Here is a 16,590-nt window from a genome sequence, read left to right as displayed (position 1 = left end):
ATTGCTAAAAACGATGTTTATAATTTGTGGAACAATTACAGAATAATCCTCTATAGTTCATAATACCAAAATATTTAAAGAATCTGGAGAAATCTCTGTGGACAATGGACAGGGCTGAAAAATCAGATTATGTTGGATGCCGCTGATGTTTGGTCCCTCAGATGGCACTTCATTTAAAACAGAAATGTTTCTGTCATGGAAACACTGCTGTCAGAAATCATTGTCTGTGAACACAGTCATTGGGCCATCTATAAATGCACGCTAAAGCTCTATCATGCAAGAAGAAGCCGTATGTGAACATGAGCCACATTACATTTGGTAAATCATTCTGGTTATAGTCACATTTTAAACGGCGTTCCAGCAGCATTTTTTGTTTTTGGGGGGAATTGCGGTAGTTAATGTAGTTTGACGTTAAGTATTTACTGCAGTCACTTGTAGGTTCAAGTTCAGCTCGTTGCTTTGTTCACTTGCATCATCTATAATAATGCTGGTAACTGAATTAAACGTATAAACTGAAACATTGTCCATGACAGTGCGGTTAGTAGTGCAACATTATGCTAGAAAAGGAGGAGAAAAGTGTGCAGTAAGTCTGTTTTGTTTTGGGTTTTTGTTTTTTGTTTTGTTTTTTGTTTTTTGTTTTTTTTGTTTTTTTTGCCAGTATCTAAAATGTCAAGGATGTACTTTCACAAATGAGTTCTTTGTGCTGGTACTGAAGAAAAGTTTTCTTTGGGGTCTTGTTAGAGCTGATGCCCAACTTACACTTAAACTCACACTAATTTAAGGTTTGTCTTCACTATGCTGCAACTAACTTGCATGGTGCAATTTCTTCCCTTCTAAATGCAAAGATAACAACCATACTCTGTTCGTACTGAGCTTAATTAAAAGTAAAAGTTGTACCTCGGTACAAGAAGCTGTCAAGATGACTTGAGAGACAGATCTATAAACCTGATTGTATTAAAAGCAGAGATTTGGGTATCAGAGCCTTTTATAATGCAAATAAATCTAACAGAACATTTCAGTTGTCACTTATTATATAACATTGCTGTACCCCAGTGGAATTTAGTTTGACTTTACTCTGTATTGCTATACATTAGTCTAATTGCTACTCTCTGTCTACACTAGAAGCAGCAAGCAAACCAAGCTTCTATCTCACTTGGCCAGACGGTGATCTCCAAACACAAGAACCTGCGCTACTACAGCTCCAAGGTCACGCAGATCACCTCCCAGACGTTCTACGAGGTCATGTTTGATGATGGCTCTTTCTCTAATGACACGTACCCCGAGGACATAGTGGTGAGGATATGTTTAATTAGACGCACACTCAAGAGGTCACTGCGTAGTTGTATGAGGTCAAACCAGTTGTTTAAATCCCCCTCGTTAAGAGGAACTTCTTTTTCTCCTTTGAAAATATGCTCTAGTGTTTCTCATTGTAAATCTTTCAGCGGGTTTCTGAAAGGGCCTTTCAGAGAAAAATACAATATCACACACCAGGGGTTTCGATGGGAGTATGGAAACTGACAGCTAAACGTGTGTTTCTATATTTAAGAGCACATTAAAGTTAAGAGCATTCAGTCCTGAGCCTCAGCTAGCTACCAAAGATATTGTATATTACACCAAAATAACTGAATGTGTATGTTTTGAAGCCTTGTGCTTGTTTTGTTAAAAAGCTATGTACACTTTAAAGCTTGTTGATTGTCTAGTGTTGAAGCCCCTTACATAGAAGACAAGAAAACAAGTTTCTCGGGGATATTCAGTGTGTCACGGTAGCACAAAGCATTCACGAGGTCCTGCTGTCTGAACACTGAAACAAAACCATTTGCTCTTTACATTACCATAGTGTCTCAACCATTTTGGGCTGAGAAGTTTTGTATGCAGCTTTGAGTTTAGATCTCAACAGCACTCGACTGTCAAATTCTCGACTATAGCAAAAGCTGTTGTCAGTCCACTTGAGTTTTTTTTAGCAGGTAAATATATCAAAGGGAATTACTCTCTTTAGCAGTTATCCTGACACCCACTTTGAATGACTTCTTCTGTCTTTTTGAAATTGTTTTGAAACACTTAGACACTTACAGACCATCTACTACTCTCTTGTATTTCAGAGCAGAGATTGTGTGAACCTGGGTGCTCCTGAAGTGGGGGAAGCTGTTCAAGTAAAATGGCCTGATGGGCTGTTCTACAGTGCCAAATACCTGGGATCCAACGTCTCCTACATGTACCAGGTACCTGAACATGCGATCCATCTGTAAACTACTCAGTCACGGCAGCAGTGAGTGAGCATGGGAGAGAAAAACAAATGGCCACGTTGTGCTGAATAGACTTTCAGGCATAGTTGCAGGTCAAAGCGGCATAGCAGTAAATTTGTTGAACTCCCTCAACGCTGACGTTGTCAATGTCCCCTGGTCTACGTGTGGACAGAAAAGACAGGGGGATTGAGGGAAGCGCTGAAGTCACGATGATCAAGAGGAGATTAAAGATGACGGGAGGGTAAAAGACAGACGTAGGAAGCAAAAGCTGTTTGGACATAGAGATAGAAAATGGGGAGAGGGGGAAAAAGACGGAGAGTGAGCAAGTGAAAAGTGACGGAAGAAGAGAAGGAGGTGACAATCTGCATTATTCAAACTCACTGAAATATTAACTAAGCTAAGACTCATGCAGCTTCCATTTAAGCTTTATTTAGGCGAGCTGGGCGTTAACCATTACTTATGCACAAATGCACCTGTGACGCAAAGACGGTTTAATATAGGTCAGATTAAGATGGGAAAAAATGGCTGGACAAGAACTTTCCATTGTCAAGGTGTATTTTAGAGATGAAGCCCCTGCTTTTTTCCAAGAACTCCAGCGTTAATGTTTAAAGAGCAGAGGTAACATGAAGATGGTCTTTATTTGATCTTTTTTTATTAGAGCTAAGGGGTAGAACGGCACACTTGTGCATTCTGGCAAAAATGTTGTTAAAGTGAGGGGAAAGAAATTCTTTGTGGCCTCTTATAGTCTGTAATAATGGTAGCCTGAAAAACACACAGAAAAAAGCCTGTGTTATATAAATGCCTGTGTAGGTTCTCAGCTATCCAGGTCATGGTACTCTAAGGAGCTTGGATAGAAAGCAACTGGACTCCCACTGTGAATGACCATCATTGAGCAGAGGGGGTGGCTTATGACACCACATTCAATTTTAAATTCAATTTCATTTATATAGCACCAGTTGCCTGAGGGTGCTTTTTATTGTAAGGTAAAGACCTACAATAATACAAAGAAAAGAGAAAATCTCAAAAATCATATGACTCCCTTTGAGCTAGCGCTTTGTTGACAGTGGGAAGGAAAAACTCCTTTTAACAGGAAGAAAATGCCAGCAGAAACAGCCTCTCTGAGATGCGGCCATCTGCCGCAACCAAAAGCCACTAGCATCTGCTCTCTTTTGGATTTTCTATTAGGTGTTTTTAGTACCTGCTTGGCCAGAGTTCCAGCTGAGCTGAGCTGGAATCCAAACTCGGACTCCTTCACAAGAATCAAAACCGCCATTTTTGAAGCTCGGCAATGAGGGAAATGCTATTTTGACACCTGGGCTCATGTGACAAGGCGTATGATTAATAGTAGGGTTTAAATACCGGGGAGACTCCAGCATTGGGTTTTAGATCTGAAGAAGCCTCTTGGATGAGAGGTGTAATTTCTTCAAGAAACTTTAAGAAGTCCAGTTGCCTTCTTTCCCAGCTCCTTAGACTGTTCTGCATTATTAATGCAACAAACCTACAGATACCACCATATGTAACTGCAGTATCAAAGATGATTAAGTAAAAAATATTTAGAAGACAGTTAAATGTAAATAGGAGGGGGTTTTTTTTGGGGTTTTTTTTAAGCAAAAATGTTCAGTAAATTTGGTGGCAAGATTTTGAGTGTGCATGTGCATGAAAACTGTATAAATGCAAGACATTTCTTTAAAACCTCTTGGATAGCTGTTGATTGGTTTCACCTTATCTCAGGTGGAGTTTGAAGACGGCTCTCAGGTGCTGGCCAAAAGAGAAGATGTCTACACCTTAGACGAAGACCTCCCCAAAAAGGTGAAGCGCAGACTTGTAAGTATTAGATTTACAAGATTTACACATAAACTTTAAAAGCATAAGTTTCAAACTTCATTGCCATAAACAAACAGAATATTCTCATGCCATGTGGAACATTTTGCTATTACTCATTGGTGCTTTCTGATGTCTTGTTTTCTAGTCAACGGCCTCGAGCATGCGTTTCCAGGATGCTTTCTTCACCACGCAGGGGGAGAGGAAACGACAGAGAACGCCAAATTCACGCTTCCAGAAAGACTATGTGGCCCTGCCAGGCCTCCGTACAACTGCCAAAAGCACATGGGAGCAACGCAGCCACAAAGGGAAATGAAGTCATGGAGAAGCATCAATGACAAATTAATGCACTGAGTTAACAGTGGATGTAGAGGGGAGCTTGTTTGTGTGTGTGTGTGTGTGTGTGTGCTTGTAAGTTTTGGGGATTTGGGGATTGCTATTTACATCTTAACTCTTGCCCACACAAGTTTCCTGTGAAAAGTTCTGAGGAAATGATGTAAAGGGGGGTTGAATGAGGTGATGTGGATTAGGTGGATGTTGACTTGCGTGTGCTTCTACATTTTACATCAGTGACTGGATGGTGTAACAGGCAGGGGAGGAATTTTGATTGGACTCTTACAGAATGGGTTAACAGAGGGCATTGTTGCCTCAGTTGCCTAATGCTCTCACAACCGTCAGGGAAATTAATTGTGACTTATAATGGTCACATCACCCTTTTTTGGAATAACATTTTTTGCTTTGTACATGAAAACTTCAAAAAGCGATTTTTCTAATTAGCCCACATACGGTAGCCTTTTGGGTGATCTTTTAAGTTTTGATTTTCAATGTTTACGTTCTTTGCCTGTAGTATTTTCCTCATGTCTTACTGCATGTTCAGCATCGTCTCTTAACTGCTTCTGCCGGGCCGAGTCCAGTTACGCAAGAATGGCTTCCTCTCTGCCCATTTTTTTAAAAAAAAAATTCCCTTACAGATAAAAAATAAATAAATACATATGTGAATTGTGTAATTTCAAGTTTAAAAGCATTAAGAAAAATGACCACGTGCTCATAACTTCCTGTGGGGAAAAACAGACAGGAAGCCATAGCTTTGTGTTGGACTTTTCGTCCAATTAACGTGAAATGCTACTGTTGCCCTCTTGAATGAAACACATTGTTGAAATTATTTAAAATTTGTATTTATTTTTGGCTTGCTATAGTTAAGCTATTGCTAACTGCTGTAAGGAAAACAATAAAACATTACATATGTTTTTCTATTCAGTTTTCAGTTATTTTAACTCCAAAAGAAATGATAGTTTAGGAGCCACTGAAAGGCTTTTCAAAGCTATTATGAACACAAATACTGAAACAATACCTGGGTGTTTAATAGTATATGCATTAGAGTATACAATGTAAGGTTTTAAAACTAGTGATAGATTACGGGTTTGTGGGCATTGCCACTAGGTACTGACATTAAATCATCTACAGTTGGGGAAAAATAAAAAGCCCACCTCTTGATTCATATGTGTGTAGAAGCACCTTTAGCAACAATAACCTGCAGCAGTTGTTTCCTGTATCACTTTGTCAGTCTCTCACATTGTTGTTGAGGAATTCTGGTCCACTCTTCTTTACAGTGTTGCTTCACTTCATTGAGGTTTGTGTGCATTTGTCTATGACAGCTCTGTTAAGGTTCCACCACAGCATTTCAGTTGGGCTGAGCTCTGGACTGCAACACCTTGATTCTTTTCTTTCAACTCTGTTGTACATTTGCCGCTGTGCTTGGCATCCTCCCCTATTGCATGACCCACTTCTGGCCAGACTATCAGACAGCTGGCCTCACATTTGATTCTAGAATACTTTGGTATACAGAGGAGTTTATGGTTAATTTGGAGACTGCAGGGTGCCCAGGTCGTGTGACTCAAAACAAGCCAGATGCAACTTTGCAAACATAAGCTGTGCTGCCGTGTTCTTCTTAAAGAGAAGAAGCCTTGTCCTGGCATCCCTTCCAAACAAGCCATACTTCTTTAATCTTTTATACTGCTAACTGAGGGCTGTACACTCTGAGATGTACTTCTGGTGTTTTTTGCAATTTTTCTGAGCAATGCACTGTCTGACCTTGGGATTTATTCCCAGGAAGACTGGCGAGTGCCTCGAATGTTTTCCATTTGGAAATAATCTTTTTCCTAGTAGAATGATCATCTTGAAATTGTTCGGAAATGGCATTATAACCTGTCCAGATTGATCCGCAAACTTCTGCTTTGCAGAGGTGCTCACACTTGCTGACAGTCAATTAAGTGCTGCTACTTACCCTTTTAATTCCAGCACATGACTGCAAAGAACCATGTGAAACTTTCTTTTTCACACAACTGCAGAGTAGATGAAAAGAGGCTGATGTCAGGAAGTCATCACATGATCAATTATTGTCTTCAGTAATATCACTGAATTTATTTCAAACCATTATTTTTGTCATGCTCTCACCTCTTGGCACAGTGGTTTAAATTTGTTATGCTTTCAAAGATATAACAGTAAATTATGTTTAAATATTAAACTTTTCTGATGTGTTCAGGTTTTCATAAATGCGTTTAGAAACCAAAGCTTCAAGTGCAAGTCAGAAGTACCGGTTACATATGTTTAATCTGGGATACTCTGAACTATGGGGTCAGCCCTTGCAGGTACATACTGTATAAGGGCGCCTCACACTGAACGATAAGGAGCAGAGTGTTCCCAGCAGCTTGGCAGAGCAAACGGAAAGTGAAATCCATGCGGTATCTTAACTGGCTTCAAAAAGCTTTGTACTCCCATGGAAACCACGTCACAGCCAGCTTCAGATGGCTCTTTGTGATACTGAAGCCAAAGCAAGAAGACAAGTCAGCTTTGATGAAAAATGCCAAAAAAGAGAGCTAAACATCCTTTTAACACCGTTCTTTTGAGCGCCCATAATACCCAATCACGCTACCCCTGCTGTTCTTTGAAGTCCTGTAGGACTTTTTTTCTAAACCTTTGACAAAAACATATCCGAGCAGGCCTTTTAGCTGCTGGTAAATATTCAAAGTTATGCACTGGGTGCTGTGCTATTGAAAAGGTTTACTCCTTTTACCAGGGTAGACTTTGTTAGGAGTCTAATGTTTTGGCCAGCTATATTAGAATTTTTGGATCCTTCTTGAGAATAAAGAGGAAAAGTTAAACTGAAGGTTTGAACAGAGAATTCAAATCTAATTGAAGATACATTTCTTATTTGCATAGTTTGAGTTGTAAGCCAGTTATCGTTGTCGTTGTCACTATAAAGCTTTAAAAAAAAAATTAGTGCATCATATGTCAATCTGTCACACTTAATGACTCGATTATTTATTGTTCTAACTAATCTGTCAGAACTCACAGGTCAGCTCAAACTTTAAGCTATAACCACAGCTGGACTGGCCATTGGGCATACCGGTGGGCCGATGGTGATTTTTCATTTTTATGTTTGCTTGTTTTTGTAACGTATAAACAATGAAAGGTGGTGGATTAGCCAACAATAAAAGACACAAAACTGAAGTTATTCTGTGTCTTTGCTGCACAGCTGCCTCTTCTTCTCTCATTCTCTCCCCTCCCTCTCCTGTTGCTACTTCAATCATGAAACTGATCAATGATCAGCTGATCGTCTCTTTTGTCTGTTTATTGCCCACTTTGCGCCAGAAAGAGGAAACCAGCGGATGTCGCGCTAAACAACAGCAGCACGTTTAATCCTGATCAGCTGTTGTTTGAATTTATTTAATATTACTTTCTAATATCAGCTGATGTTCGCTGGAGCCACAGCTGTAAAAGCTGCTGGTCATGATATCGGTTTGGATATCTGGTGAGAGGGAAGCATGAAGATGATACACTGTATACAAATCATACATATATATCAACATGACAGTGTACATCACTGTCACAACAACATTTGTTTTTGTTCAAAGGCTTTATGGTTTTTTTCTATAATACCTGGTGGTCTGGTCAATACCCGGGCCGATCTTTTGTCCCAGTCCAGCCCTGGCTATAACTTATTTAGGAATTTCAGTAACATGCATTAATAAAATTTATGCACTCAGTGCTTTCTCTTTACAATACGTTTCACAGTCAGTCAGGAAGTGCTGAATTACTTTTCCTCTATTATCACACTATCAAGTGTGACAGGATAATGGGCAGAGTTATTTAGGTAAGCCAGACCTCTATTTGCACTTGCTTAACCTCTCACAAAGATGGAAGTTTATTTTAGCTAGACTGCTTGGTCTCCAGGGTTTAGAGAGAATGGTCAGAGGAAGATGAAAGACAAAATAAATGGCCGTTCTCTTGGTGAAAAATGCCTTGTTGGTGTTAGAGGCCAGAGGAGAATGACCTTTGAGCTCATAGGAAGGCAACAATAACTTAAAATAAATGCCCAAGGTAGGCAGAAGCACATCTGCAAATGCACAACATGTTTTTGTTACAGCAGCAAAGACCACATGTGGTGCCACTCCTGTCAGCCAAAAACAGGAAACTGACCTACAACTCACACCAGCTCATCAAAGTTGGACAATAGATGATAAAAAGAATATTCCCAGGTCTACAGAGTTTCTGTCTTGAAATTCAGATACTGGGGTCCGAATTTGCACGGTGCAACAAACAATGTGAAAGTATGGATCCTTTCTTGTATCTTGTATCCATCCAGTTCAGGCTGGTAGTTGGGGTGTAATGGGATGGGGCATATTTTCTTTTGCCTATCAGTTGAACAATGTTTAAACAACACAGAAAAAATTAAGGCAGTTCTGAAGGCAAAACCCAGTACAAAAGAGGCAAAACAGAGAGCACGGGGATAAGTGTAATGATGTAAAAGGCCAAACAAGGGGAAGTGAGATGATAGTTCATAGCACAGGCAAACATTAAAACATTGGTGATTTAGCAAAAGACAGCTCTCAAATGTTCCCTCAGAAAAAAAAAGGCTCATTTATTTTCTGTGCCTATACTGAAGTACGAGCCACACATGAATAAGCATCAGCTTCAGCTCTTTCCACTTATTGCCTGAATCTGTTTTCTAATATGACTTTAACAAGACTAAAAGAATAGCACAAAGTCCCGTGAGGCTGCAGTGCTCATTGCACATCCAAACACATTATTGCTGATAAACTGCTGGATCTAAAGCACGGAGATGAAAAAAGAGAGAAAAAAGGAGAAAAAATGTTGCTATTCTGAACATTTTTCCATTAACTGGGGAGTAAAATGTTTTTGGTATGACCAGAGGGTGGCATGAAAGGCTGTCTGTCTGTACAATGACCATATTAGTACACCAGACTCAGCTCTGCAGTCAGAATAAGTTAAGCTGCTGTAAAATATTGTGATTTAATTACTATATTATTATTATCTTGGTTTTAGAAACGCCTCAACAGTGGCTTATGGCTGATAAGGCCTTCGTGCCATTCACATAATAAGAAACACATTAGTTTAAAGAGGAAATAAGAAAGGAATCATTTCAAAGAAGCAGTTAATTAACCAGCAGTAAATGAAGCTTTCACAACAACCACAGTAACTACCACACCACAGTTGGCCTAGCAAAATATAACATCTCAAAAGGAATCAAATAAATCAAACTTAGAGAAAGAGAATCGTTACAAGAGCTGAGCAAATTACAACACTAGAAGAGATAATCGCCCATGTTTTCGTCTTGGATCAGTATTTTTCATCAGTCACAGGTCGAATAACTCACAGGGAAATCCCCCCCCCCCCCCCCCCCCCCCCCCCCACACACACACACACACACACACAGACACAGGAATGGGTCTGAATCCAGAGGTGGAATATTGGAGTGAGGGGGTGCTGTCCAGTGGTTATTTCAGTTACTGCTGCCTTCCTCTCACTTTTGGCATCGACGAGGCATTTTGGCCCAGAGAACTGCTGCTTGCCAGATATTTTGCCTTTTTCGGCTTTTTTCTTTATGAACCCCAGAGAGATGCTTGTCCAGGAAAATCGTGGGTGGGTAGATCAGCAATTCCTGTAATACTCAGGCCAGGCCATCTGGCACCGCTTAAATCACCTTTCTTCCCCATTCTGAAGCATGGTTTGAACTTCAACAGGTGGTCTAAACCATGTCTTCATGCCTAAATGAACAGATGTATTGCCATGTGATTGGCTGATTGTAGATTTTTGTTGGCAAACAGTAGAGCAGGTGTACCTAATAAAGTGGTGTATTAACATGAAATGTAATTGTCTCCACGTACGATGATATTATTGTTTTGACTGCTGCCAGCGTAAAGATGCTTTGAAGGGAAAAACTGTGGAAAATCACGTTTGTTATGAGCTGTAAAGGCACCTTTGTTTGCCCTTTTGTGGAGATTGAGTTGCTATTAGCGTTGCTGTTTTGCTGAAAATGTGTACAAGAAAATACTCACCTGCATCTATTTCCTGCCTGCTTTTGCTGGAGCCCATTTGAAGGTGCTCACATTTATAAAAAATAATAATAGTTTTACTGTTTGTTAATTTAGTTTTTATGACTTAGCTTGCTAAGTCTTGTCGGTGGAGTTTGTCTGAATTTGGTTTTCTGTTGCTCCTGGAATAACAGCCTGTAAGCAATATTTTATTTTCTTGTAGCCCATAGACAGTACTGACAACAGTTCTCAACAGTTACACAGTGTATTATTAATTTTTTATACAGACATCTCATAAAATCTACACATTATGCATGAATTACTGAAAAGAATGGGACTTAACGCTGCATATTCACATTGCTCAAAATAATTAAAGGAACACTTTCAAAGCACATCAGCCTTCAATGGGGAAAAAATCATGCTGGATATCTATGGTAAATGGCCTGTATTTATATAGCGCTTTACTAGTCCCTAAGGACCCCAAAGCACTTTACATATCCAGTCATCCACCCATTCACACACACTGGTGATGGCAAACTACATTGTAGCCACAGCCACCCTTGGGCGCACTGACAGAGGTGAGGCTGCCGGACACTGGCGCCACCGGGCCCTCTGACCGCCACCAGTAGGCAATGGGTGAAGTGTCTTGCCGAGACCGAGACTGTCCAAGCCGGGGCTCGAACCGGCAACCTTCCGATTACAAGGCGAACTCCCAACTCTTGAGCCACGATCACCCCACAGCCCATATCTACACTGATATGGGCTGGCACACTGATATGGGCTGGGTACATCGTCAGATGGAAATGAAAATGGAGGATCTCCTACCTGACTGAGCTCCTGGGCAGTCTGAGGTCCAACCTGGCTGGTGGTTGAACCGAAACATAACATCCCACAGCCACAGGTTTTCTATTGGATTTATGACAGGCGAGAGTGGGGGCTGGTCAGTGGTACCAAGGCACTGACTGTCAGCACCGCCATGGGGTCTGTTAATGTGTCTGAGGATTTCATCCCAATACCTAATGCCTAGCCTATAGAGGTCTGTGTGCCCCATGATGAATATGCCTCCCCATCCCATCAATCGATCATGCTGAACATTATTCACAGTCATGTGTCACATGTGCTCAGGGTGAACTTGCTGTAAACAGCACAGGACAACATTCAGGGTGCCAGGCACAGACCTCACTAGAGGACATCCGATCCTTAGGTCACCCTCATGAACTTCCTATTGCACTGTTGTGTCCGTATTGTTTTGTTCAGTCTGCTGTTTTTTGCACACTTGCACTTTATGTAGTCCTGTGTTGATCGTCTGTTATATGTAACACCATGGTCTTGGAGGAACACTGTCTTGTTTCCCTGTGTGAGGTACCACTGTACCACTGATTGAAATGACAATAAAAGCACTTGACTTGACTTGAAGTCTGATTGTTTGGTCAAACACATTCCCACTTGTGGCCTGCTGGAGATCTTCGTGTCATTTTTCACTAAAATCACCATCCTGCAGTAGCTACGTAAATCTATAGATAATATCAATCCCTGTTTCAGGTCTCGGCAGTTCTGACTAGATTCTGTATGTAAGTGGTTAATTAAAATTTCCATGTACATAGACACCAACAGATTTGGTGTTTTTGCTGATTTATCACAGATAACCTTCATTTGTAGCCCAAATTTTGAATTCAAAGGTTGACTCAACATTTAAAAATGACAGCGGTAACAGTCATTTTCACTTGAGTTTATTTGTAACAAATGAAACTTGTGTCGATAAAGAACAGAAATCCATACAGACCTGTTTTTCAGTTTTCACGCGCTCCGAGAACCAATGTAAGAAAATAAAAAGCACTTGTTGACTCGGAGCAGAAAACGGAAACAAAAAGGTTTACATGTACAGACCAATTGGAGGTAACTGATCCCAATAACACATCATATTTTCATTTTTTTATACAATTTATAAACTCCAGTTTAATCCATCTACATGATACATCAGGGTAAAATAGAACACTTCGTTTTGTGAAACTTCTCTTTTGTGGTACAACAAATCCACAATGTGATGTATTGCACATACTGCTGTGCCATAAAAACTGTGACTTGTGGTGCATCCTTTTATTATATCGCTCTGTATATCTGATAAATCTCTATTCATTCTTTGCCGTTATCATCAGTTAATTCATTTACTTTTACGTAGTCATCTATTTATGCATTTCAATTACTCTCTGTGTTTTGTGTTATTTACATATACACAACCGTGTGAGCATTGCAGGGTCCATCTTTGCTGAGTTCAAGTAAGACTCCTTTTTTTGAGGGGGGGAGGCCGGGGTTATCGGAGTTAACAGGATACTAAATATTAGTGCATAGTACAAAGAGAGAAAGTGCAAGTCTTCCCGTAACAGGTGCGACCAAAGGGGCATCTCGAAAGTGGTACCATGCATACAAACAACAACAAGGTTACTTTAAGATGGTGGAAAACTGTCAACAATCCCTCATATGGCCGAGAGTTAATGGGCTTACAAAAAAATGAGTATATACTGTAGGTTCTGTGTCAGCGGAGACGTAGCACCTGAACTTCTCTCAGCCTTCGTTTTTGAAAGAAAAGGAAAAATGCGGAACAGCAGAATGAGGAACACAGATGACCCACTGTGACTGATTTTAGGTAAATGGCTTCAGCTGGGATACTTAAGCATCCTCTTACGGGCTGATGCTCCTCCTTTCAAACAGACTGACAAAGAGCCATTCAGCTTTTACAGATTTCTATACAGCCGAGCAAGTATGACTTGTTCGAGCCAGCTCAAAGTCTGCACCAAAATTTCATGGCGGGTAAAAGAAAAGTGTCCATAATGACAGTATATCCACAAAGCCTGTGTAAGGAAAAGATGGAAAGCTTGACGTAGAACCTTAAAAAAACGATCAGTCTGTCTTGCTAATAACCTACTTTAAAACCACATTTTTTCTGCAGTCGAGTCTCTTGTAACATATGCTTATTTTCTTTTGAATGAAAAGAGATATGATGATGCAGTTGCTGGGTTTAAAATGTGAGTACGACTGTCCAGCCTACACAAACCCTTCCATTCAAAATTTCACAGCCAAAAACAACAAAACAACAACAAAGAACAAAGAAAAAAAAGAACAAAACAAAACAAAAAAAATCCCATAAAATACTTTTTCACATACTGTAACATAACAAAAACACACACACACACACACATTCGGTTCACACAAGCATACATAAAATACACAAAAACCCTTTAAAGTAACTTTATCAAAATAGGCGTGTAATATAAGGCACTAGAAATCTAAAATTAAAATACTTATTAGATGCAGTTTGTAATATGACTTCGATCATTCGTTGCTCGCCGTGACACAAAGAAGGATGACATCATCTACTGGACATGTGACTTGATTAAAAAAAAAATCAACTTCCTAAGAGGTCAGAGGTTATTTCTCTAACACTTTTATATGGTGGAGGGAACATCAAGTGTAACATCCTTGTGTCTGGAAAATGATGCACCATCATCAGTATTATCGTCGTCATCATCACCGTCATCATCATCATGGCATATAACTGCAGTTAGTGACTTGACACAAAAATATATAATACATCTACTTATTGCACACTGAATCAGACACAGAGAAAAGTCAACGGTGAGCATTCCAGTAAGAAAATTGTTCTCCTTTTCCCATCCCTTTCCTGCTCGCTCGTCTCGCTTTCTGCTTAGGAAATCTTAATGAAGCTTATTTGGACACCTAATATTTTGTCTGCTCTCTGCGCTTACTAGCTTCAGTCGTGGTCCGCCCAGCTTTCTTTCGGGCTACGCGCAGAACAACGTGGCGGGATTATTCTGGGGACTTTCTGGTAGCAGCAGTGCTAATACTGTACCCCGGCGGGCCCTCGGGAATTGAGAAATTACCGTCTTCGTGTCTTTAAACGTCGCAAGTGAGACAGTAATGAGGCTGAGAGTCCTGTGTGCATGCGAAACGTGTGGGTGGAGAATACAGGAGAGTGACACTCGATTTTTTTTCATAGAACTGTGAACATTTTCCACACTAGATTTGATTGTACACTTTAAAACAGTACCGTATCACTTTAACAAAAGAAAAAGAAAATGGCTACAGCTCATTGGATTACACAGAAAAAAAAATGCAACTTTGCCCATGTATGGGCAACGGTGACAAAATCATAAACCTATAAGAATGGAAAAACAGAACGTGCCATATGGAATATCCAGTTTTTAAAAAACAATATAGTCACATATTTTTTCTAGAAAACTAAATTAATGTTTTACTTTGCAGTATGCATTTTTAGACCTCAGTAAACCTTCCCTTATCTTAAATCGTGAAGCATAAGGTTGAACTGGTGGTGTTTATTACTGTATGGTAGAAATGTCTTCTTTTTCATTCACAGGAAACAAGAGTCTGTTTCCAAAATAAGACAGAAAAAAACAACCCACACTTCTTGTGTCTTTTTTTTTTTTAAGTTGCGTGTTCTTGGTCTTTTTAATACTCTGTGCTCTGTGTTTTCAGGCTCCTGTTGGCAATTCTCTGGTGCTTGATATCCCAGTTCTTTCTTGTCCACGAGGTTTCCATAAGATGGATTTGTAGCTTCCTTCTGAACTGTCCTCGAGATAGAAAAATCGAAATTTCCTGTGACAGAAAAAAATGCTGTAGCTGGGTCCCGTATTTAGGTTGGTGATGCTACACTGGTGGAGTTCCACACCCAAACAACAAAAAACGCAATCTGGGTGCTCGGAAAAGCACTGAAACAAATAAAAAAAGAAAAAAATCTATATTTGATCAAGTATTCTGATTGGAACAGTGGTTGAAGTTGCTGCTTCAGACTGACCAATGGGTGTGTTTGGGCTGAGGGTGGCAGGAAAACACCCTTGTCAAGCAGGTTGCTATGGCTCAGTTAGAGGTGCTGTTTCTAGGTACGGATAAGCCGATGGTCCCCCTTCACTCTGCATGCAGTGGCAAAGTCTTCATACCTGCACATCGCAACCTAGTGCATTTATTCTGGCTGTGCATAACATGAGAAAAATGCACTCGGTTGAACGTGCGCATGATCGACAGCCACTGGGTTTATGTTGCATAGTGATCAAAGCTTCCCAGGTACTCCAGACTGGCGCGGTAGCAGAACTGGTACTGGTCCTAGAGGGAAGCAGAAGAATTGTGAAGAAGAGAAGAAAGACTAAACGAACATTCAAGTGTTCTTTGAAGACGTGAAGTGGTTTAGAAAGCTCACCTCTGTCTGAACGGTGGCTGGTCTCTGGGTGCGCAGCATCTTGACAGTCTGGAAAATATCCACCACTCCCTCGTACCTCATCCTCTCTAGCACGATGCTGAGGGTGATGAACACACCGGTCCTTCCTACACCAGCACTGTTGGAGCACAGGTGGAAACGTATTCAGAGCTGGAAATACATCTCCTTATGTATGCATCATGCACTAGCTCAGTTTGCTACTAGTCGTGCCAAACCGTTATTCTGAATATTTGCTCACACGTGGTGCAGCAAGCGGTGGTGGTGCTTTATTAGCGTATCAGCAAGAAAAAAAGTCCAGTGCTGTGAAAAACTATTTCCCTCTTCCTGATTTCATATTTTTTCCAATATCGGTCACAGCTAGGTGTTTCAACCATCAAAGAAGTTTTAATATTAGACAAAGAAAACCAAGTAAATACAAAATGGACTTTAAAAAAAAGGTTTTTGCCCAGTCTCTTTCTTATTTTTGAATCATGAACTCTGACCTTAACTAAGGCAAGTGAGGCTTACAGTTGTTTAGATGTTTTTCTGGGTTCTTTTGTGACCTCTAGGTAATCAGCATGGTAATTCTGTTAGCCCTGTCATTCCTAGGATGGTTCACTACTGCTCTGAGTTTTCTCCATTTATGGCCTTCACTGTGGTTCCCTGGAGTCCCTAAGCCTTAGAAATGGCTTTGTAATCCTTTTCAGACTGATAGATGTTAGTGACTTTATATCTCAGCTGTTTCTTTAGATCGTGGCATCATCTGTTGTTTTTTTTTGGGGGTTTTTTGGGAGATCTTTTAGCAACATCACTTTGTCCGAAAGGCTCTATTCAAGTGATTTCTTGATTCAACTGGTTTGGGAGTAATCAGGCCAGAGTGTGGTATTGAAATTTAACTCAACTTAGCTTCCCAAAAAATGGATTTTTTCACAGTTAATCTATCATTTAACTACTTTTTCACATA

At 40.2% G+C, this 16,590-nt stretch overlaps 2 protein-coding genes across 6 annotated transcripts in view; one reads left to right on the top strand and one right to left on the bottom strand.

Annotated features, from left to right (window-relative positions):
• Positions 1–6,458, top strand: part of kdm4c (lysine (K)-specific demethylase 4C) — a 31,704-nt gene extending 25,246 nt beyond the window's left edge. For 2 of the 5 annotated variants that reach the window (XM_085410031.1, XM_085410030.1), the window contains exons 19-22: positions 1,123–1,293; positions 2,100–2,219; positions 3,975–4,067; positions 4,213–6,455. In XM_085410031.1, the coding sequence (XP_085266157.1) occupies positions 1,123–1,293; positions 2,100–2,219; positions 3,975–4,067; positions 4,213–4,380 (552 nt within the window). In that variant the 3' untranslated portion in view covers positions 4,381–6,455. Of the gene's footprint in view, positions 1–1,122; positions 1,294–2,099; positions 2,220–3,974; positions 4,068–4,212 lie in introns of all 5 variants that reach the window. The other 3 variants (XM_085410032.1, XM_085410029.1, XM_085410033.1) reach the window with 3 other exon arrangements.
• Positions 6,459–12,118: 5,660 nt separating this feature from the next.
• Positions 12,119–16,590, bottom strand: part of ptprdb (protein tyrosine phosphatase receptor type Db) — a 162,100-nt gene continuing 157,628 nt past the window's right edge. The window contains exons 44-45 of the mRNA XM_085410023.1: positions 15,630–15,765; positions 12,119–15,535 (exon numbers count right to left, since the gene is read on the bottom strand). Coding sequence (XP_085266149.1) covers positions 15,467–15,535; positions 15,630–15,765 — 205 coding nt within the window. The 3' untranslated portion in view covers positions 12,119–15,466. The remainder of the gene's footprint in view (positions 15,536–15,629; positions 15,766–16,590) is intronic.

This window comes from Rhamphochromis longiceps, linkage group LG6, assembly GCF_057381845.1.
Source record: "Rhamphochromis longiceps isolate RC_006_pf linkage group LG6, R_longiceps_female_GT1.1, whole genome shotgun sequence".
NCBI classification, from domain to species: Eukaryota; Metazoa; Chordata; class Actinopteri; order Cichliformes; family Cichlidae; genus Rhamphochromis; species Rhamphochromis longiceps.
This window is presented reverse-complemented; position numbering and strand designations above follow the sequence as displayed.